This window comes from Saimiri boliviensis, chromosome 1, assembly GCF_048565385.1.
Source record: "Saimiri boliviensis isolate mSaiBol1 chromosome 1, mSaiBol1.pri, whole genome shotgun sequence".
In the NCBI taxonomy this organism is placed as follows: domain Eukaryota; kingdom Metazoa; phylum Chordata; class Mammalia; order Primates; family Cebidae; genus Saimiri; species Saimiri boliviensis.
In genome coordinates, this window is record NC_133449.1 from 26,136,299 (window position 1) to 26,160,730 (window position 24,432).

General features: G+C 43.9%; 1 protein-coding gene and 1 pseudogene across 2 annotated transcripts in view; both read left to right on the forward strand.

Annotated features, from left to right (window-relative positions):
- DRC1 (dynein regulatory complex subunit 1) overlaps positions 1 to 24,432 on the forward strand; it is a 59,944-nt gene that overhangs the window by 5,713 nt on the left and 29,799 nt on the right. For both annotated transcript variants that reach the window (XM_003941587.3, XM_074395269.1), the window contains exons 2-4: positions 8,714 to 8,801; positions 17,177 to 17,289; positions 20,128 to 20,311. In XM_003941587.3, the coding sequence (XP_003941636.1) occupies positions 8,714 to 8,801; positions 17,177 to 17,289; positions 20,128 to 20,311 (385 nt within the window). The remainder of the gene's footprint in view (positions 1 to 8,713; positions 8,802 to 17,176; positions 17,290 to 20,127; positions 20,312 to 24,432) is intronic.
- Positions 10,983 to 13,481, forward strand: LOC141580154 (forkhead box protein K2 pseudogene; annotated as a pseudogene).

The window sequence follows — 24,432 nt, forward strand, 5'->3', positions numbered from 1 at the left end:
CTTACCTATATATTATTAATAACCAATAGTAATTGCAGCAATGCATCAGAACTTAGATTGATGAAAGTTTTTTTCAGAAAGAAGTACTTTATCACTGACATTGTTTCGAATTGCTGGCACATGTGATAATAAAAAGCAGTTGTATTGTTTTTACGTTATCTATCACCAGTGTACCCCTTGGTTGCCTGTGATACCCACTGCTGCAGCTGCCTGTGCCTTCTTACGTCATGAGGTGTAGTGTTAAAATGAAAGTTAACAGAGTCAAATGTCATATAAAGATAAAGAAGGTGGCCAGGCGTGGTGGCTCACACCTGTAATCTGAACACTTTGGGAGGCTGCGGTGGGGAGATCACTTGAGACCAGGAGTTCGAGACCAGCCTGGCCAACATAGTGAAACCCTTGTCTCTACTAAAAAGACAAAAAATTAGCTGGGCATGGTGGCACACTCCTGTAATTTCAGCTACTTGGGAGACTGAGGCATGACAATTGCTTGAACCCTGGGAAGGGATGGTTACAGTGAGCCAAGATCCTGCTACTATAGGTTTGACATTTCTGGAAAATGTCACTCTTTTTTTTTTTTTTTTTTTTTTTTGAGACAGGGTCTCACGCTGTCACCCAGGTTGGAATGCAGTGGCGTGACCTTGGCTCACTGCATCCTCCACCTCTTAGACTCAAGTGATCTCCACCCCCCACCCCAGCCTCCTGAGTAGCTGGGACCACAAGTGTACACCACCATGTTCTGCTAATTTTTTGTATTTTTGATAGAGATGGGGTTTCACCATGTTGCCCAGGCTGGTCTCCAACTCCTGACCTCAAGTGATCCTGCCACCTTGGCCTCAAAAAGTGCTGGGATTATAGGTGTGAGCCACCGCACCTGGCTGGGAGATGTCACTTCTGGGTAGAGATGCCAGATGGAATACATACAGACATCGACCTTAGATCTCTGTCTAAATTCCATTAAAATGACATTTAAGGGGATTAAGTAAAAAAGACACAAATCCACAATCAAGAACAGAGGACTCAACAGCAACGTAATTGTGGAAGCTGGGAAGTGCAAGATAGATGGTAAATGGGTGAGCAGATTCAAGAAGATGGAAAAATAAGCCGATAGTGAAGAAAGCTGAGAACCCCCTTGATTTACTCTGCACGAAATCTCCAGAGACTAGGAGATTGGTGGCATCATATTCATCCGTGAGGATTTAAAAAGTCCTGTGGCCCTTTAAATGGCCTGACAGGTCCTTTGCTGCTGAGAGACCTCAAAGTTCATAGCCTTTAACTGTGACAGGACAGAGACTGGTCATGTCCACTTGCGGCTGTCTCCATTCCTTTACTAATTATTATGAGGTCAAAGGCTGACTGGAAGATGACAAAAGGCCAGAAGACTCCTTGGCTTAATATGTTTGACCACCTGGCACCATCTTCACGTCTATGGTTCCAACCTGACAACCACCCTGGACCACAAAGACCTCTTCTTCCTGGATAACTGCCAACTTCAGGCCCATTTGGACTTGTTTCCTGAGACTGCACACATGCTGGATTTATGCCCTAAGTGTCACCTTTTTGCATGTATGACCTAGTTGTAGTACATTTAAATGTTAAATCTCCAACCCAAAGTGAACATGAGTAGTGTGATGTCACACGTTCCTCACACCTAAGCCTAGTGCACATGCGTAATGAGTTTTCTCCGTAAATATTCACAGCCTTCTCCTATATCCCGTAGAACATGCATATCCTACCTCCCTGCCTAGCATAAATATCTGCCTTATTTTCTCGCCTGTAAAGCCTGCTTCCCAGTTTCAGCTGAAGGCTTGCTTCCTGCCTGCAGGTTGTGACCTTTAGAAATAGTTTTCTTTTAATTTTGTGGATTCTGTTTTTCTGTTGACATTTGGAAGTGGAGGTGAAGAAATGAACCAAAATAAGGACAACCGATTGGAAAATTAGTAGGTAGATGCCCAGACCCTTTCTCTCTCTTTGCACAGAAGACTGGAGGTTTGGAGAAAGTCAAGCGGCGTGTCTAGGACTTGGGGAAGGCTAGACAGAGACAAGGCAAGGATACTTCATGGGAAACAAGAGGATTCAGGGAACGTATGCACGCTGGATGCAGACCTTCCAGCTCTCCTCTCACCCGTTCCTGGAATGCTGGCATTTCGGCCTTCACATTCCAGGCAGGAGGCTGAGAAGTTTCTCTGTGGAATTCGACCAGCCCCCAAAGAAAGATTTAAAGACACTAATGTCGGGCTGGCTGGACTGGCTCACACCTGTGTAATCCCAACACTTTGGGAGGCCAAGGTGGGCGGATAACCTGATGTCAGGAGTTCAAGACCAGCCTGGCCAACATAGTGAAACCCCGTCTCTACTAAAAATACAAAAATTAGCCAGGCGTGGTGGTGCATGTCTGTAATCCCAGCTACTTGGGAGGCTGAGGCATGAGAATTGCTTGAACCTGGAAGGCGGAGGTTGCAGTGAGCCAAGATCACGCCACTGCACTCCAGCTGGGTGACAGAGGGAGACTCTGTCTCTAAATAAGTAAATAAATAATGCAAACACTAAAAACATTGGGTTTGCTCACAAAACAGCCTGATTAAATCAGCCCACACTGACATGCAGCTGTTAAGGCACACCCTTGTACTCACAGCTCCCATCAGCTTAAAAAATTTTTTTTTTATTATTTATTTATTTAGTTTGTAAGGAACAGAGTCTCACTCCATCGCCCAGGCCGGTGTACAGTAATTTGATCATAGCTTACTATAACCTTGAATCCTAGGCTCAAGCAATCCTCCTGCCTCAGCCTCCTGAGTATCTGGCACTACAGGTACACACCACCATGCCCAACTAAATTTTTTTTATTTTTAGAGATGGGGTCTTGCTGTGTTGCCCAGGCTAGTCTTAAACTCCTGGTCCTTCTGCCTTGGCCTCCCAAAGTGCTGAGATTACAGACGTGAGCCACTGTGTCCAGCCCCATCAGCTTGTTTTTAATGTTTAAATTTTTATTTGTCATACAATTACAATTTATTTTTTTCTGCTTTATCCTGACACCATATTGCAGGCTTCCAAATGGCCAGGGACTTAGATTGAAATGATACTAAATTGTCCTTATTTTCTCGAAATTCTTGGATTCTGTGTAATCAGGTGTGTTTAGGTACACGTAACCAAAACAAACTGTCCTTTATGTAGTCGTTTTTTTTTTTTAAGCCACTCTTGCTTCAGCAACAACTAGGTAGCCACTATGAACATGGTAACATTAAAATTGGTAGTATTAGTGTCCTTCCCCTAAATTGTCATGAAAGTTACCAATACACTTGTAGCTTTAGGTCTTTGGTACGTCTCAGACAAGATAGGCAAGAATTTGGAGAATATTTTGAAAATAAGAGCAATAGACACATTCAGCCACAACTAGAATAATAGAACTCAAAGTTTTACAATTACTTGATATAAGCGAAAACAGCTTTAAATCTACCTCATAAGAGTTGTTTTATTATTAGCTTGATTTTTTTGTACGTAAAACAGTGTTTATTCATTTTTAACCAATGTTTTAATTTAACTTTTCTTCTTTTTTTTTGAGACAAGGTCTCGCTCTGTAGCCAGGCTGGAGTGCAGTGGCATGGTCTTGACTCACTGCAACCTTCGCCTCCCGGGTTCAAGCTATTCTCCTGCCTCAGCCTCCTGAGTAGCTGGGACTACAAGTGCGTACCACCATGCCCAGCTAATCTTTGTAATTTTAGTAGAGATGGGTTTCATCAGGTTGACCAGGATGGTCTCGATTTCTTGACCTTGCGTTCTGCCCACCTTGGCCTCCCAAGGTGCTAATATTACAGGAGTGAACCACTGCACCCGGCCTAATTTTATTTTTCCGTAGGCTGTTTAGTTCTTATCATGAGTCAGTAACCAAGGATATCTATGCATGTGAGGAAAATCTTCAACATGAAAGGTAGATTCAAAAATTAACAAATAGAAAATAGCACCGAAGAGGGAATTAAGACTATGTGAGAAGAAAAAAAACAATAATACCACAAAAAGATGATCATTCAGATCTTTGAAGTCTTTAGGGGAAAAAAGGGGGAAAAACAGATCCTCAGGAGAAAAAAGAGATGATATGTCAACCATGGAATGAGAATACAATGCTATTAAAAGGGATGTTCAGAGAAAAAAATACAGCTCTTAGAAATAAAAAATAGAAAAATAGAAAACATTAGAAGGATTGGAAAATAAAGATGATGAAGTCCCCTAGAAAATAGAGCACAAAGAAAAAAGGTAGAAACTTATAGAGAAAATATTATTATTATTATTATTTTGGGGATGGATTTTGCTCTTGTTGCCCAGGCTGGAGTGCAATGGCATGATCTTGGCTCACTGCAACCTTCACCTCCTAGGTTCAAGCAATTTCTTCTGCTTCTGCCTCCCAAGTAGCAGGAATTACAGGCACCTGCAACCATGCCTGGCTACTTTTTGTATTTTTAGTAGAAATAGGGTTTGATCATGTTGGCCAGGCTGGTCTTGAATACCTGACCTCAGGTGATCCACTCGCCTTGGCCTCCCAAAGTGCTGGGATTACAGGCGTGAGCCACTGCACCCAGTCAGAGAAAAATATTTTTTAAAATTAGAGGCTATTATCACTTTTCTAGACCCAGAAAGAAAAGACAGATTAAATGGAGTGGGGAAGATACTATCATGGAAAGAATTCAAGAACATGGCACAGACCTGAAGATCATGAGGTTCCTGATTGAAATGCCTAACATAGTGGATGAAAATAGACCCACACTAAGGCACACCACTGAGAAAGTTCAGAACACTGAGAACAAAGAGAAAGGGCCTACAAGCTTCCAGAGTTAAAAAAACCAAAAAAACAAAAAAAACAACAAAAACAACAAAAAAAACAAAGACATGGTCACATACAAAAAACAAAAACATGGTCACATACAAAGAAAGAGGTAAAAGACAGAATGACTTCAGGTTTCTCAGCAACACGGGAAGGAAACAGTGAAGGAAAGTTATTTCCAACCTAGAACTCTAAACCCAGGTAGAAAATCAACCGAGTTCCAATTTTTTTAAATCCTGAGAATGGACTTTGGTCAGGAAGTGGAATATTCAAGATGGCAGCTCCCATTTAGACCACATAGATGGTGTGGTGGTGAGGAAACAGCTTCCCAAAAGAGGACTCAGTCCCCGAGGGAGCTCAAATCTGAAGAGACAGAAGTCTGCGACAGTTCCTTTGGAGAACATACTAGGTCATTGCTGAACAACAGAAATACAGTATCAGCCACATATGTCATTTCACGTTTTGCAGTAGTCTCATTGAAAGTGCTAAAAACAGAACGGGTGAAGTTAATAATTTATGTAACCCAATATATAAAGGTATTATTTTGATTTGCAATCAGTATAAATCAGACTAATGAGATGTATTGCAAATATTTTTTGTTCAAAGTCTTTGAAATCCATCTAGAGTGTATTTTATACTCATAGCACATTTCAGTTTGCACCAGCCACATTTCCAGGGCTTTATAGCCACATGTGGTTATGGCTACCATGTTTGGACAGTACAGTGCTAAGCAGTAAAAAATGATAAATAAAAGCCAGTGATGAGATTTAAGTTAAAACTAGTTAGTAAGAATTTATAGCATGTCTGCAGCCCGGCCAATGCGGTGAAGTGGGGAAAGAGACCCAAGCATCTAGGGTCATCTCCCCCTTGACTTCCACACTGCATTTCAATAGAAGAAAAGGCTGGACACCCCACACCTCCTTAATTGCCTTCCTATCGATAGCAGGCATAGTATGGGGGAATCGCTCTAGAAGGCATTGTTTTTACTTAAACAAGATCAAACACCTACCCCAAGCCTACTCCACGGACCAAGATCCTTTCACATGTCATTTCTAAGGCTGTAAACCCAAGACCCTTTCATGTGTAATATCTAGAGTTGTAATCCTACATAAAGGCAGAGCTTCTCTTTGTTTAGAGGAGCCTGGCTATTGGGCAGCTATGTGCCTTGCTCCCAGCTGAAATACATCACTCCTTCCTTCCTAGTTCGGTGTCCGAGAGTTCTGTTTCTCATAGCTGCTCCTGCTTCAGTGAAACCTCATCTTTACTAAAAATACAAAAGTTAGCCAAGCCTGGTGGTGCATGCCTGTAATCCCAGCTACTTGGGAGGGTGAGTCAGGAGACCTGCTTGAACCTGGGAGGTGGAGGCTGCAGTGAGCTAAAATGGCTCCACTGTACTCCATCCTGGATGACAGAGGAAGACTCTAAGAAAAAAAAATATGTAGCATAGCTGGACTGCATCATCGTTTTTTTTTCTTTCTGAAGCACTGATCTTTGATCCAGAAAGCAGTTGGAAGGGATTCTTTTTTTTTTTTTTTTTTGAGACGGAGTTTCGCTTTTGTTACCCAGGCTGGAGTGCAATGGCGCGATCTCGGCTCACCGCAACCTCCGCCTCCTGGGTTCAAGCAATTCTCCTGCCTCAGCCTCCTGAGTAGCTGGGATTACAGGCACGTGCCACCATGCCCAGCTAATTTTTTGTATTTTTTAGTAGAGACGGGGTTTCACCATGTTGACCAGGATGGTCTCGATCTCTCGACCTCGTGATACACCCGCCTCGGCCTCCCAAAGTGCTGGGATTACAGGCTTGAGCCACCGCGCCCGGCCGGAAGGGATTCTTTAGAGCTGGTCATTAACTGGTAGTCAAAGTAGAAAGTCAAGGGAATTTTTTGAGTGGTGATGGGAGCATGATAAGCCTGGCAATAGCTGAAGACCTGAGTAAAATGGAACAATGAGTTTGCTTAGTAAGAAAACAAAGAGCATGTTCAATAAGAATAGGGAAGTCAATGAAATGGCAAGGAAAAAAACAAGGGTTTTGCTTAGATTGGAGTGGAGGATGGTAACTCAGCTCTTTATCTCCAAACTAGTGTTACGCTAGGTAGGATTGTCCTGGACTTTGAACAAAGGGAGTAGAGAGGGAAGTCAGAGTTAGAAAAAGTTGAGAAAGAATGAGATAAAGAGATCTGCCAGGCAGGAGAATCGCTGGAACCTGGGATGCAGAGGTTGAAGTGACCCGAGATCGTGCCATTGTATTCCTGCCTGGGCAAAAAGATCGAAACTCTGTCTCAAAAAAAAAAAAAAAAAAAAAAAAGTCCGTGTGTTGGATGTTGGTTTCATTTTTCCTAAGGCAGTACTGGGAGCCCTTATGGCCACTGTGTGCCAGAGGAGACAGCTGGGTCTCAATGATGTAAGTAGTATGGGGATTGGTGAGGTCATTCTCCATGCTTCCTCTGAAGTCCATAATCTGGAACCTTATCTCGCCACCGCCCCTTTAGTCTTGTGTTCTGATTCACACACAGACAAGCACACACACATGCACTATTTATAAAATTCATGCAATACAAAAAGGTAGAAAATCTGTTCCTTAAGTAATTGCTGTTATCTGTTTATCATATATCTTTCCAGAAAATGTCCTGTGCACATCTAAACCTGTTTTAAAAAGAAAATGTGCATTGTAGTCTACATACTGTTCTACAACTGGCTTCGTTCACTTAACGGCTGTGGACATTTTCCCTTGCTGCTGGGTTTTGCACCATTCTTTTTGTTGGCTACAAAGTATTTTGGAAATGTTTCCTCTTAATTAGTCAGCTATTAATATGTATGTAGAATGTTTCCATGCTCTTGCTAGTATAGTCAGTGCTACGATCATCTTTCTTGTGCATTCATATTTATTTATGTACTTGTGAAGGCTTTCTATAAAAAATTCCTAAAGATAGGACTGTTGGGTCAGAGGGGAGGCACTTTTAAGTTTTTGACAAATCTTGCCAAATTGCCTTTTAGACAGATTTTTACACTTTACATTCCCACCCTTGGAGTGTGGAAAGTTGGGCTCCCACCCAATATTGTCAACCTTTAAAATATTTTTTTAGTCTGATAATAGGGTAATGATGACTCACAGGGTTTTTGTTCTCTGATTGTATGTGAAGCTGACTCTATCTTCAAATGGCTATTTGCCATTTGTATTTCTTTGGGAAATTGCCTGTTCATATCCTCTGCCCATTTTTCTCTTTGGTATTTTGTCTTTTGTGTATTAATTTGAAGGAGCCCTTCCTATTTTATGGATATGAAAATTTTGTAAAATATCTTTTGCCAGGTTATCCCTTGACTTTCAAGGATAAAATTTCTATATTTTACAAAGTAAAATCTTTTAATCTTTTTTTTTTCTGAGTTTGATCTTATTCAAAGATGGGTTTTCTATGCTAAGATTGTATAGATATTCTCCTGTATTTACTTCTAGTGTTTCTTATGACTGTAGTTTAAAAAAATATTTAATTTTTTCTTTATGATAGAGACAGGGTCTCTCTATGTCTCCCAGGCTGGTCTCAAACTCCTGATTTAATGCAATCCTCCTGCCTTGGCCTCCCAAAATGCTGGGATGACAGATGTGAGCCACCGCGCCTGGCCAATATTTAAATTTTAATCCATAAGGAATATATATTTATATATGAAGTACAATGGAACCATTATTATTATTGTTGTTTACATAAATAGAGATGGGGTCTTGCTATGTTGGTCATGCTGATCTTGAACTCCTGGCCTCAAGCAGTCCTCCTGTCTTGGACTCCTAAAGTGTTGGGATTACAGGCATGAGCCACTGTGCCCGGCCAAAACCTTTAAATGTAGAATTTAAGTACAAGAAATAACTTCATTTTTTTCTGTCTTCCCCCCCCACCCCCATCACAGGGAAGCACTTGGAGAATATTTAGATGGGAAGAAGGAGAGTGAGGAGGATCAAAGCAAGAGCTACAAACAGAAAGAAGAAAGCAGATTGGTATGAACTGGTTGGCAAATGGGCTCTGGAAGACTAGTGAGCTGGGTGACATCATGGTTTTCACATTGAGACTGGAAGAAATCATAAGGTCGATGTTGCTGTCTCTAGGCAGAACGGAATAGAACCTTTCCCATTTGAGAGCTCTCTAGGAGTGAGCTTTCAGATGACAGTTTCTTATATTTATGCTGTCTCTTCTCTGCTCATGCACTTTTAGTGGTATTCACTCTTCATAGGATCAGGTCCAGATGTTTTAGCCTGGGCATTCAAAGCCTTTGACAGTCTGTTCCTGTTTTAATTTTCCAAGCATATCTCCCATTCATTACCTTATTTGGGCCTTCTGCTTTGGTGAGGTGATCTGATGTGCTCACTCCCCTCCAGTGGGGCCTTGTTCATCCTTGCTCTGTGCCTTTGATCATCTGGAATGCTAGGGCCCCTCAATTCTCCTCCTCTTCTCTCCGCTCATCTGACCACCTTCCCTTTTTTTTTTTGAGACAGAGTCTTGCTCTTTCGCCCAGGCTGGAGTGCAGTAGCATGATCTCAGCTCACTGCAACCTCCACCTCCTGGGTTCAAGTGATTCTCCTGCCTGAGCCTCCCCAGTAGCTGTGACTACAGGCGAGTGCCACCACGTCCAGCTAATTTTTGTATTTTTAGTAGAGATAGGGTTTCACCATGTTGGCCAGGATAGTCTTGATCTCCTGACCTTTTGATCTACCCACCTCAGCCTCCCAAAGTGTTGGGATTACAGGCATGAGCGACCGCACCTGGCGTCACTTTCCCATTTTTAACAACCCTCTCAAGACCCAAATCCTTCTTGGATTCTTCCTCAGCCCAGCCTGAACTTCCTTCCTCCACACATTGAATACGTCCTGTCTGTGCCATTCTTTCCATTTTGATAGTTTTCTGCTGCATATGACTTTTCAGATGTGTGTGCCTGCAGTCATATGACTTTTCAGATGTGTGTGCCTGCAGTGTCCGCAGCGAAACTGTATGTACTGTGAGAATGAGAGCCTCTTCTTGTAGCCGTGGAGTAGTGTGTAGCTTGTACTCAGTAGACACAAAAAAGAAAATCATTGATTACTCTTTATGGCAATGCAACAGCTCCTGGGATGCTTAATAACGGACCTGGAACAAGAGGTGCTGGAGGGATAAACAGCAGCTCAAAACAGCAGACCAGAACTGGCAACATGCTGCATTTCATCAATGCTAAGTGAAAGGCGAAAATGGTGATACTGTGTGAACTCGGAATACGGAGAGGAGCTCACCAAGCTGGCCTGGTCAGGGCAAGTTCTGTGGAGAAAATGGGATTCAAGTTGTCTTAGAAAAATAGGTGCGACTTTAAATAGCAGAGAAGAGAGAGATCATTTCTGGCGAGAAAAATACTCAGGTTGCTGAACATGATTATAGAGCATAGAGGTATATAGAGAGATCACTGAATACTGTGTACTGTGTGAGGGATCAGATATCTTACTGTGGAAAAGATAACTGGACTGATGGGGTTCTTGTTCCTGATCTCTTACCTTCTGCAGAGTAGATGGTTCATGTCACCTTTTTGTACTTAGTTCTCTTCATTTAAAAGAGCTCAGTGAACTCAGCTGGGTGCAGTGGCTTACACCTGTAATCTCAGCACTTTGGAAGGCTGAGGCAGGCGGATCATCTGAGGTCAGAAGTTCAAGACCAGCCTGGCCAAATAGTGAAACCTCATCTCTATTAAAAATACAGAAGTTGGCTGGGTGGTGGCATACACCTGGCTACTCAGGAGCCTGAGGCGGGAAGATTCCTTGAAACCTCAGTGATCTGAGATTAGGCCAGTGCACTCTAGCCTGGGCGACAGAGGGAAACTCTGTCCCCCCACCCTCAAAAAAAAAAAAAAAAGGTCAGTGATCTCTCAGCATTTCTGTGTAGGACAAAAGGATGTTAGATTTTTTGGAAATGCTGATATACAGTTCACCCTGAGCACTTCCTAATTAAGTGTAAAACCAGAGTATAGGCTCGCTCTCAGGCGGTGGAGCCAGTGGAGGCGGTGGGTCCCTCCCGGGGGGCTGGGCCCTGTAGCGTCTGGAGGACTTCAAGTTCAAATACCTGATAAGCACTTGGTGACCATCGGCCTCAACTTGTCACAGTGCTCCGCGGACATGAGCTTGGACCACTTGAGCTTCATCTCGTGGCAGGCGCGACCTCGAGATCCTCACGCCCCTGGGCAGTGGTGGCTCCTAAGTGCGCTGCCTGGGCCAGAACAGCATGTTCGTGGACGGCGTGTTTCTGAGGTGCTGCTCGCTCCAGCTGCCGCACGTGTGCATCTTTAGGTTCTCGAGCACAAGCACCAAGGTAACATTCACCGCCTTGTCCAGCGAGAAGAGGGAGAAGCAGGAGGTGTCTGAGTCTCCAGTGAAGGTTGGGTAGCTGCACTCTTGCCCAGGACACTCTGGCCCACCTCATCTGCCCTCTGCCCTCTCCCACAGGAACCATCAGCACTGCAGACTCCTACCCCTCCAGATCCCAGGGAGCAGGGTCTTCACGGTAGAAGGTGGGCCAAGTGATGCCATCTGACCTCCATTTAATGGCTGACAACTCACAGCCTGAAAATGAAAAGGAAGCTTCAGGTGGAGACTGCCTGAAGGATGATTCGAAGCCACCTTACTCCTGTGCACAACTAACAGTACAAGCTATTACAGTGGCTCCTGACTAACAGCTCACCCTGAACGGAATTTATACACACATCAATAGACATTATCCCTACTATAGGACTGCAGACAAGGGCTGGCAGAATTCAATTCACTGTAGTCTCTCTCTGAATCGTTGTTTCATCAAAGTTCTGTGTTCCCAGGAAGAACCAGGCAAATGCTCATTCTGGAGGATAGATCCTGCCTCTGAAAGCAAATTAATAGAACACGTTTTAGGAAAGACAGCCTAGGGGCGTGCCTTGCTTTAGAACCCCCCTGGATCGCTCTCTTCTAGGAGTGCCCCAGCCTCTCCCAGGCACGCTGGAGTGCCGTCTGGAGTGCTCACTCTAGTGGCACCCAGACCCCTGAGAGCCTTTGGAGGGAAGGTTTGCCAGCCCCCCTGGCACCGCACAGCCCAGACTCCAGGAAGCCCCATTTGCCCAGAGTGCACCAGGACCACCTCTGTCCAGTCAGCCAGACTTAATCACCGTCCAGCAGCAGCCATCGAGCCTGTCACCTACACTGTAGCATCCCAGTGACCACTTGACCTCCTAGCCACCCATTGTGCAGACAGTTCATGTCGTCCACCAGATACCAGTGGTGTGGCCGGACTGGCCCCAGCGAACACGTACACTGTCTCTGGACAAGCTGTGGTCACCCCAGCAGCTGTGCTGGGAAAGCCCCAGGAGAACGGAGATCACAGGGAAGAACGGAGATCAAAGTGAAAGTAGAGCCTATTCCTGCCATTGGCCGTGCCACACTAGGCACTGCTAGCCGGATCATCCAGACGGCACAGACCACCCTGGTCCAGATGGTGACCATAGTGCAACAGGCACCTCTGGTTCTACCCATAAAAACTGTAACACAAAACGTCACTCACGTGGTGTCAGTCCCCACCGTGGTCCATGGCCAGGTGAACAATGCAGTGGCGGGTCCTTTGCACACGTTGGAGACACACACGTCCATATCAGCCTCCCTGCCCACACAGTGCCAGAGCAGTGCCCAGCAGGAGCAGCCAGAGCTGAAGCAGATCAAGATGGAAGATGGTGAGAGCACTGTCATGGCCCTGAGCGTGGACATGCCACCAGCAGCTGTAAGGGAAAAGGGCATCCAGAACCAGCTACTGGGAGAGCTTTTCTTGAACAATATCAACTTTCTGGTGCCAAAAGGAGATATTGCCTCCCACCAGCTCTCAGTGGATGCAAGCCCCTGTGGTTGGACTTCACCTCTCAGTACTGAAAACACAAAACTCAGGTGGCCTTAAAACTCCTTAATTTAAAGACAGAAGTCACACTTGGACAAAACCCACACACAACAAAACCTGATTTTGGAGACAGTGTCTCCCCCACTGAGCACCTGCTGGCCTGCTGCCTTTGGGTTGAGCTTTTACCTACGATTGAGACTCTCAGTCCTCCTGTGAGGACCATGCATCACTGTGTGAGGACGGCAGGGTCAGCGCCTGCTGCAGGTGGGTCTCCTAGTACTAGGGACGTGGGGGGAGCCGTCGCCACTGCCCTCACAGGACCCACCAGGCAGCAGAGACAAGACGGTGTTTTGTTGCTAACATGTGAAATTAGAGTATTTTGAGGCGTACTTTCTTTGCAAAATAATGGGGTTTGGGGCATTTCACATCATTCCCTTTCTACTCAGACTTTTGGAATCACACAGGACCTTTCAGTGGAATCATTTGGGGGAAAAGAAACAATGTAGTTTTTTTTGTTTTCAGCCTAGAATGATTTCCTTTTGTCTCTCTTGTTAAAGTTCAGATGAAGCTACTTTGCGGCATCTGCACATTGCCATGCTACAGTAGCTGCCTGATGAATTTCATCCACCTCCATTTCAGCGTGTGGGTGGCCTGGACAGGTGGAAAGGATGCTGTGGCCACATGGAACCCTGAGAACCCAGAGAGGAGCTGGTGATGGGAAGGAACTGCCCGGACTCACCGAGCTGCACTTAACAGTTCTCTTTCTGGCTGTTTTTTGTTGTTTATTTCTTTGGGTTGACTTTGTCCCTGGCAAAATTTTCCACTCTAAGTAAAACAAGTCTCCTAAGTATTGTTTATGTTTAAAACGACAGAATCATTACTACTTCATTTGGAAAAAAAGATTCAGTCTTTTCTCACAGGCCCTTTTGAAACTGAGATCCCAGGTCTCTCAGTGGTGTGTTTGTATTTTGGGTGCCATCCCGGGCTCTGGGTGCCCTCTGACCTGCGGTCTTCTCTTTAGCGTTGCAGTTTTCCCACCCATGGTGAGCAGCCATCATAGTGGAGGAGGATCCCAGCAGTGCCCTGCAGGGGACGTCTGGGGCATTTCCTGACTTGTGGTAGGAAACGTCCCTGACCTTTCAGAACTGAACCTAATCCTGAGGCTGACTCCTCTACAGAAAATGAAAGGAGAGGAGAAGGGTGAGGGAATGAGAGTGGGAGGTCCCTGCACCTGCCCGGCTCCTTGGGAAGAAAACCACTCGACTTTCCCAAGTGCGCCAGCTCAGGGCTGAGCAGCAATGCACGTGGAGAAAGGGCGTCAGCCTGATGCTGAGCTTTTTAATGTCATCGTAACATTATTTATTTAAATATAGTTACTTTGGTATTTAATATTTTTAGAGAGGAAAAAAACCTGCTTTTTTTCCTGGTGGGATGAAATGGCTCAGAATGGTATATTTAAGCAATTTAAAAACATTTAGTATTTACATAAAGACCAAATATGATGAATCGGTTCCGTGAATTGTGTTTTGGCCCTCAGCTTGGGGCTGTGGCAGCGTCACTGCGATGACACACATTGAAAGTATGAAATTACGGCACACTAGCTGGGTTCTAACTCAGCCATTTAAGAAATAAAAAACAAAACCATCATGGGCCTGAAACAAAACAAAACAAAGCAAAGCAAAAAACCTAGAGAGGTAATATTGTTTTCATTAGCAAGTTTTTAAAAATTTCTTTTTTTCCCCCCTCTTCTTCCTCTGATATTATCATTAGCAGGTTTTGAAGGTTCCTTTCACTTAGGACTTAAATAATGAAAAGCCTTGGCATCAAGGAGAAATGTACACAAAAGATGCTCCCTTCCTCAAGATTCGGGTATTGATGATTAGTTCTGACATAAGATCTGGGCAGGCTGGGTCCCATCCTTGACCCTGCAGTTTATGATGTTTTTAGTAGTCATTATTTTTGTGTCCTGTTTAACCTTTGTCTACTTCATATTTATGAAGACAGTCTTCTACGGTTTCTTCTAGAAGCTTTATTATTCTACCATTTACATTTTGGCCAGTGACCTATCTGGAATTGATTTTGTCTACCATGTAAGGGTAGGGTTCCAGGTTCGTTGTTGTCTATATAGATTTTTTAGTTGACTCAGCACCATTTACTGAAAAATTCTCCTCTCCCCACTGCATGGCTGTGCACCTTTGTCATGAATCAGGTGATCGTGTATGTGTGAGTTTGTTTCTACATTCTCTGTTTTCTTCCTTGATATTTATGTCTGTCTGTATTACTCCATTCTCACATTGAGATAAAGAAATACTTGAGACTAGACCCTTTATAAGGAGGTTTAATTGGCTCATGGTTCTGTGGGCTGTACAAGAAGCAAGGTGGGCTCTGCTTCTAGGGAGGCCTCAGGAAGCTTCCAATCATGACAGAAGGCAAAGGGGAAGCAGGCATCTCACGTGGCAGGAGCAGGAGTGAGAGAGGGAGCGTGGGGAGGTGCCACACACTTTACAATGGCCAGATCTCGAGATAACTCACTCACTATCATAAGAACACCAAGAGGATGCTGCTAAACCATGAGAAATCCACCCCCATGATCCAATCATTTCCCACCAGGTTCCACCTCCAATTTTGGGGATTAAAATTCAACATGAGATTTGGGTGGGGACACATATCGAAACTGTATCACTAGCTTTGTGCTGATTCCACAATTTTAAGTACTGTAGCTTTAGGACAGTTCTTAATATGCTGTCTGGGCAGGTAAGTCCCCGGACTGTGTTATTCCAGATAGTCTTGGCTATTTTTTTTTTTCTGAGACGGTCTTGTTCTATCATCCAGGCTGGAGTGCAATGGCACAGTCTTGGCTTACTGCAACCTCCGCCTCCTGGTTTCAAGGGTTCAAGTCATTCTCATGCCTCAGCCTTCTGAGTAGCTGGGATTACAGGCATGTGCCACCATAACCGACTAATCTTTGTATTTTTACTGGAAATGGGTTTTCGCCATGTTGGCCAGGCTGGTCTCGAACTCTTGGCCTCAAGTGATCCTCCTGCCTCAGCTTCCCAAAGTGCTGGGATTACAGGCATGAGCCACTGCACCCAGCCTTGTCTTAGCTATTCTTGACCCTTTGTATTTTCATATACATTTTAGAATCAGCTTGTCAATTTCTACCAAAAAAACCCTGCTGTGATTTCAATTGATTGAATTGAATTTATAATCCATGAGAGGTATTCTTTAATTTGGCTCAGCAATGTTTTACACTTTTTGTTCAGGTTATAATGGTTCATTGGTGGTATATAAATGTATAGTTGATTCTAATACATTGACCTGGTATCCAGTGACCTTGCCAAATTCACTTGTTAATTCTAATACCTTTGCCTTCTTTTGGATTTTTTTTTTTTTTAACATATGTAATCATATCTTCTGAAAATAATGAGTTTTATTTCTTCCTGTCTAATTTGTATATCTTCTATTTCTTTTTCTTTCCTATTGCATTAGTTGGATGCTACAGTTCATTAAATGGAGGTGATGATGATGGGGGTCTGGGTTCTGCTCTGGATTTCCTGCGGATGCACCCTCTCAAGTAGACTTACCTCATGTCCCTTCAAACCCCCATTGTCTTCTCTAGATCACTGAGTCCCATGGGAGCCAAAATTCCCTGCCTGAATGACTTTGAGCCTACCTTCAACCTGTGCGTGCCTCTTCCCAGAGTCTGTCTTCCTCAGGGCAGATGAGGCCATTGTTATGCAGCCCCTGGGCCTGACAGATGGCCACAGGGTATAGATGGAGCTTGGATATATAGTCTGGAAAATCCACATGCCTGCAGGACAGCTGGGAGTGGGCTGGGAGCTGCAGCCAGAGGCAGGCTCTCCCTTAGCTACCCAGTTATGAGTAGAACTCTGAGGTGTATCTGAATTTACTTATTTATTTTTGACGTGGAATCTTACTCTGTCACTTAGGCTGGAGACCAGGAGCCAACAGGGCACCAGTGCAAGGGCAACACCTTTTTTTTTTTTTTTTTTTTTTTGAGACGGAGTCTTGCTGTGTCCCCAGCTGGAGTGCAGTGGCATGATCTTGGCTTACTGAAACCTTCACCTCTTGGGTTCAAGTGATTGAACCCCAGACCTCCCATTATAGGCGCCCACCATCACACCTGGCTAATTTTGGAATTTTTAATAGAGATGGGCTTTCTCCATGTTGGCCCACCTGGTTTTGAACTCCTGACCTCAAAGAATCCACCTGCCTTGGCCTCCCAAAGTGCTGGGATTATAGGCATCAGCCACCGTGCCTGGCCAAGAACTGCAGAGTGCTTTTAAATTGTGCGCTGTAAAATCACATCACAAATGTCCTGATAGAAAAGGGTTGCTACATAGAGGCCACTCTTAAAAGTCTTAAGGTAGCTGCTGCTTCCTGCTTGGATGGAAGAAGAGCTACGGACAGTTGTGCAAAAACGTTTCTGACTTTATACATTATTTGCAAAGTGTTCTAACTTTGTAAATTCTTCTCTCTCTCTTTTCAGAAATTGGCTAAACTTCTGCTCTGTGGCACCGAGTTGGTGACAAATATCCAGGTGGCAATAGATATCAGAGAGATCCACAGGAGAGTCGAAGAAGAGGACGTAAAGCGTCAGAGGTAAGGACTGTGCTACTCTGTGCCTGGTGGACGTGAAGGTAATCTCCTCCACGGGTCCCGCAATTTCCGGAACCATTGGAAGCTAACTTTGTCCACTTTAGGCAATTCCCTTCTTGCCCTTATAAGTTCTCCCTCCCTCCTCTTCTCTTTTCTTTTCTTCCTTCCTCAAGTACGACCGACGTTGCTGATATGTGCCAAGCTGTGTATACACAAAAGGAGTGAGACATCACCTCTGTGTGTGGTATTCACAGTCTAGTCAAGGGACACATGGAAACTCCCATAATTTGCGCTAAAACAGATAATGTGTAAACGGTTGTAGTAACACACACAAGGAGGCCTTTCATTCTATCTGCAGAGATTAGAGAAAACTTCCCAGGCAAGGTGACATTGAGTTGGGCTGTGAGGGATGAATAGGAGTTTGAGGAGTTGAAGAGCAGGCATTTTAGGCAGAGGGAACACTTGAGAGCAGAGGTGTGGGATCACATGACGTGCTTGGGAATGGCATGATAGTGAAGGATGTAGGGGTGGTGGCAGAAGGAAAGAGATGAGGCTAAGAAGGTCAACTGGGCAGTCCTCGGTTTAAATTGGTGAGAATGACCAGACCCATAAGCATCTCAGTGCTATGTGTAAAGATGGCAGTGTTATTAAAGAATACTAAGGGCACTATGCCTAGAAGGATGGAGGGTCAGAGGGATAACAGGAACCAGTGTCAAGCCCTCAGCTCCTGTCCTCTGGAGGCAGGCTGCCCTGCACACCCATGCCCCAGGTCTCAGGCTGTCCAGCAGGGAGGGATAAGCTGCTTAAAAGAATTAAACTTCTTTGGTTTGCACCCAGAGGTACACTGATAGCAGCTCCTCATTTAAACTTTGGATTGTTCTTCAATTGATTTCTTAAACAATTAGAAAAGCAACCACTTGGCTGGGTGTGGGGTGGCTCACGCCTGTAATCCCAGCACTTTGGGAGGCCAAGGTGGGTGAAACACTTGAGGTCAGAAGTTCAAGACCAGCTTGACCAACATAGTGAACCCTGTCTCTACTAAAAATACAAAAAATTAGTTGGGTGTGGTGGCAGGCACACACCTGTAGTCCCAGTACTTCAGGAGGCTGGAGGATCACTTGAGCCCAGGAGGTGGAGGTTGTAGTGAGCCAAGAGTGTGCCACTGGACTCCAGCCTGGGCAATGGGAGTGAAACCCTGTCTTAAGAAAAAAAAAGAAAGAAAGAAAGAAAGAAAAAAAGCAACCACTTGACCATTTTGGTTCATCTTATCATATACATACAGGGGACAATTTTAACAATGTTTTTAGATGTTCAGCATAAGTAGCTCCCTCGTTAGCAACTTTACCAGCTCTTCCAGCGTAGGTTGGTGATTTTTTTTTTTTTTTTTTTTTTTTTTTTTGAGACGGAGTTTTGCCCTTGTTACCCAGGCTGGAGTGCAATGGCGCGATCTCGGCTCACCGCAACCTCCGCCTCCTGGGCTCAGGCAATTCTCCTGCCTCAGCCTCCTGAGTAGCTGGGATTACAGGCACGTGCCACCATGCCCAGCTAATTTTTTGCACTTTTAGTAGAGACGGGGTTTCACCATGTTGACCAGGATGGTCTCGATCTCTCGACCTCGTGATCCACCCGCCTCGGCCTCCCAAAGTGCTAGGATTACAGGCTTGAGCCACCGCGCCCGGCCCAGGTTGGTGATTTTTATTCTCGAAACTTCCCACTGCCCCTATGAGCTGTATCAGGAACTGAGTCGGCAGATTCCCAGCAGGGTCAGCTTGTGAAAGGTGGGGAAGTTCATGACAAGGAGTTAGGTCTCATCCTCTAGCCACTGAGCAATGCTGAAGGTCTCAGGTGCAGGGTTAGGAGGCCAGTGTGCTGTGGAAAGATGACCTGACAGCTGTTTCTCATTTCTTGAAATTAAAAAGTCAATTAAATCTAAAAAGTGTCCGACCTTGGAAGGTGGGGTGGGTGAGGGATGGGACAGGGAGAGGGGATGGCAGGATGTTTAAGTTGTGACTTGGGTTCCTCAGGGGGTTTGTTTGGAGGTGCCCTCAAAGGATTAGTCTGTTACAAGGAGCAGAGAGTCTCTGTCAGATATCCTAGCCACTGTTCCCAGAGGGGCCCCAGCTCAGCTCTCCTGCCTTCCTCCGTGTGCAGGGTTCTCCCTATTTTCCGTTACTCATGGTGGAGTGTCCCTATTTGTACATTCCAGTAGTCATTTATTGGTAGCATGGGAGAGGAGTAGCCAGACACATGAGGTCATGTGACTAATAAAAAATCGATAATTTCAGTACCGTGTGTTAGTGACTCCCACACTGAGCCCCTGTGCTGTGCGCATCATCTTATTTCATCCTGACAACAGCCAGCCACGTGAACGTAGATACTTTCATCCGCTTCATTTTACAGATGAGAAAAGTGAGGCTTGAACAGGTTATGCAACTTGTCTAAAACGTTCACAGTCACTTAGTAGCAAAGGCAGGACTTGAACATAAGCTCTGTGACTCCAGAGACCCAGTGTTTAATGGCTGTGTGTTATCATCTTACTCAGAGGCAAGTGACCAGTTGCCTCTTGGGATGTGTGTGTGTGCTTGTGTGTGTGTGTGTGTGTGCAGCCTTAATGTTGATCTGTTTTTGCTATGCGTCATTTTCCTTAGTTGGCCTAAGTTACTTGTAGTCAAGCATTAAACTAAAAGATTTCTCAGCATTGAGTTTGATTTTGGGTGGGTGTGTTTGGGTAGTGCCCAGTACCTAGGCCATATATTATAGCGATTCTAGAGAACATACCTGCTCTGTTGGAAGGCAGCATCTCAAGCTGGCCTGGCACGGCTGGCGTGTTTGTATTTGCAGGATTGAGAAGCTGGAAAATGAAGTTAAGACCAGCCAGGACAAATTTGATGAAATCACCTCAAAGTGGCAAGAGGGCAAGCAGAAGAGAATTCCCCAGGACCTGTGGGAAATGCTCAATACCCAACAGCTGCACTGTGCTGGGCTGTTAGAAGATAAGAACAAGCTCATCAGCGAGTTACAGCAGGCAAGAGGCCCGGGCCCTCAAGCCCAGCGGTGGAGTGGGGGGTCTACCTGGGATTTAGCTGGGTTACTGGTTTGCTTTTCCTAAATGGAAAAACGTAAAAATCTTTTTTTTTTTTTTTTTTTTTTTGAGACGGAGTTTCACTCTTGTTACCCAGGCTGGAGTGCAATGGCACGATCTCGGCTCACCGCAACCTCCGCCTCCTGGGTTCAGGCAATTCTCCTGCCTCAGCCTCCTGAGTAGCTGGGATTACAGGCACACGCCACCATGCCCAGCTAATGTTTTGTATTTTTAGTAGAGACGGGGTTTCACCATGTTGACCAGGATGGTCTCGATCTCTCGACCTCGTGATCCACCCGCCTCGGCCTCCCAAAGTGCTGGGATTACAGGCTTGAGCCACCGTGCCCAGCCCGTAAAAATCTTTTACTTCATTATTTAGTATGCTGTACAACTCATGTTATAAACTTTTTTCTTTTTCTTTTTTTTTAAATTATGGTAAGAAACACATACCATTAAATTTGCCATCACAATCATTTTAAGGTATATAGTTCATGGGCTAGGTATGGTGGTTCATGCCTGTAATTCCAGCACTTTGGAAGGTCAAGGCAGTTGGATCATTTGAGGTCAGGAGTTTGAGACCAGCCTGGTCAACGTGGGGAAACCCCATCTCTACTAAAAATATAAAAATTAGTCAGGTGTGGTGGCACATGCCTTTAATCCTATCTACTTGGGAGGCAGAGGCAGGAGAATCACCTGAACATGGGAGACAAAGCTTGCAGTGAGCCAAGATCACACCACTGCACTTTAGCCTGGGTGATAGAGCGAGTGAGACTCTGTCTCAAAAAACGAAAACCAAAAAAAAAAAAAATGTATAGTTTAGTCATGTTAAGTATACAGCATTCAGTTGCAACAGATCCCTAAGAACTTTTTCATCCTGCAATGTGTAAACACTGTACCCATTAGACACTGATTCCCTCTTCCCCATCCCCCGGCCCCAGCGTTTGGTAATCACCTTTCTACTTTCTGTTTCTATGATTTTGCCTACTTTAGATACTTCACGTGAGTGAACATACAGCATTTGTCCTTCTGTGACTAGCATATTTTGCTTAGTGTAGATGGACTTCATTACAGCATGTGATAGGATCGCCTTCCTTTTTAAGGGTCCGTAGTATTTCATTGCATGTATATACCACATTTTTTTCATACATTCTTCTGTGAATGGACATTTGGGTTGGATTTCACCTTTTGGCTGTTGTGAGTAATGGTGCTATGGACAGGGATATGCGTGTATCTCTTTGAGAGCCTTCTTTGAATTATTTGGATGTACACTTGAAAGTAGGATTGCTGGGTCATACGGTAATTCTATTTTTAATTTTCTTAGGAACCTCCATACTGTTTTTTATAATGACTGCACCATTTTACATTCCCACCAACAATACACAAGGGTTCTAACTTCTCTGTATTCTCACCACCACTTACATCCTGTTTTTTTGATAGTTTCTATGTTGACGGTGCGAGGTGATATCTCGCTGTGGTTTTGATTTGCATTTCCCTAATGATTAGAGACGTCGCACTTGTTTTTCAGTGTTTATTGGCCATTTATATATTATCTTTAGAGAAATGTCTGTTTAAATTCTTTGCTTATTTTTAAATTGGGTTGATTTTGAGTTATAGAAGTTCCTTATAAATTTTAGATATTAACCCCCTATCAGATATATGATTTTCAATTATGATTTCCTATTCCAAATGTTGCCATCTTACTCTCGATTTTTTTGATGTGCAAAAATTTTTGAGTTTGGTGCAGACCCATTTGTCTATTTTTGATTTTGTTGCCTGGGCTATTGGTGTCATGTCTAAGAAATCATTGCCAAATCCAATGTGCAGAAGCTTGTCCCCTATTCTTTTCTTTTAGGAGTTTAATAGTTTTAGGTCTTTAATCAATTTTGAGTTATTTTTGTATATGATATAAGATAAGGGCCCAACTTCATTGTCTTGCCTGTGAACATCCAGTTTTCTCAATACCATTTGTTGAACAGACTATACTTTCTCCGCTGTATAGTCTTGTCAACAGTCATCTGACCATGGATGCAGGGGTTTATATATCATTTATCTATCATTTTGACCTTTGTCAAAAGCCATTTGGTCATATATTCAGGGGTTTATTTCTGAGCTCTCTAGTTCTCTTGGTCTGTATATCTATACTTTTATGTCAGTTCCACGCTCTCTTAATTACTGTTGCTTTGTAGTTTTTTTGTTTTGTTTTGTTTTTTTAAGGTGGAGTTTTGCTCTGTCGCCCAGGCGGGAGTGCAGTGAGACAATCTTGGCTCACCGCAACCTCCATCTCTCAGATTCAAGCAATTCTCCTGCTTCAGCCTCCAGAATAGCTGAGACTTCAGGCATGTGCCACCATGCCCAGCTAATTTTTGCATTTTTAGTAGAGATGGGGTTTCACCATGTTGGTCAGGCTGGTCTCGAACTCCTGACCTTGGGTGATCTGCCCACCTTGACCTCCCAAAGTGCTGGGATTACAAGCATGAGCCACCGCACCTGCCCTGTAGTATGTTTTGAAGTCAGAGAATGTGGGGCCTCCAACTTTCTTCTTTTTCAAGATTATTTTGGCTATTTGGAGTCCCTTGAGATGCTGAATTTTACGAATTTTAGGATGGTTTTTCTATTTCCACAAAAAATGATGTTGGGGTTTTGATAAGGATTGCATTGAATCTGTAGATCACTTTGTATAGTATGGGCATTTCAACAATATTGAGTCATCCAATTCATAAGCACAGGATATCTTCTGTTTGTATCTTCTTTGATTCCTTTTAGTTATGTTTTATAGTTTTTGGTGTACAAGTCTTTTGCCTACTCGGTTAAGTTTATTCCTAAGTATTTCATTCTTTTTAGTGCTATGGTAAATGGTTTACTTTCTTAATTTCCATTTTGGATTGGTCATTATTTGTATATAAAAATGCAACTGATTTAACATTTTTAAAAAATTTGTTTTATTTATTTATTTATTTTTGAGACGGAGTCTTGCTCTGTTACTAGGCTGGAGTGCAGTGGTGTGATCTCAGCTCACTGCAACTTCCTACTCCCTGATTCAAGCTATTCTTCTGCCTCAGCCTCCCAAGTAGCTGGTATTACAGGTGCCTGCCACCAAGCCCAGCTAATTTTTTTTTTTTTTTTTTTTTTTTTTTTTTTAGTAGAGACAGGGTTTCACCTTGGGCAGGGTGGTCTCCATCTCCTCACCTCGTGATCTACCCACCTTGGCCTCCCAAGGTGCTGGGAATGTAGGCATGAGCCACTGTACCCGGCCAATTTATTTTATTTTTTTTGAGACAGGGTCTCACTCTGTCACCCAGGCCGAAGTGCAGTGGCCCAGTCTTGGCACACTGCAACCTCCACCTCCTGAGCTCAAGTGGTCCTCCTGCCTCAGCCTCCTGAGTAGCTAGGATTACAGTGTGTATGGCCATGCCCAGCTGATTTTTGTGTTTTTAGTAGAGATGGGGTTTCACCACATTGCCCAGGCTGGTCTCGAACGCCTGACCTCAAATGACCCACTCACCTTTGCCTTCCAAACTGTTGGGATTACAGGTGTGAGCCACTGCGCCTGACCTGACCTTTTTCTTTTTAAATTTAAAATTAAAAAATTTTATAGGATACATAAAATATTTTGATACAGCCATACAGTGTGTGATAATCACATGGGGGTAAATGGGTATCCATCCCTTCAAGCATGTATCATTTCTTTGTGTTACAAACATCCAATTCTACTCTTTTAGTTATTTTAAAATGTACAACAAATCTAGCTGACCTTAGTCACCCTGTTGTGCTGTCAAATACTAGATCTTATTTATTCTAATTGTATTTTTTTTTTTACCGATTAGCCATCTCCATTCCTCCCCAATCCCACACTACCCTTTCTTAGCCTCTGGTAACTATCATTCTACTTTTGATCACCTCGAGTTTAATTGTTTTAATCTTTAGCACCCACAAATGAGTACATGCAAAGCTTGAATTTTTATACCTGGCTTTTTCATTTAACACAATGCCTTTCAGTTCCATCCATGTTGCTGCAAATGACAGGATCTCATTCTCTTTTATGGCTGAAGAGTCCTCCATTGTGC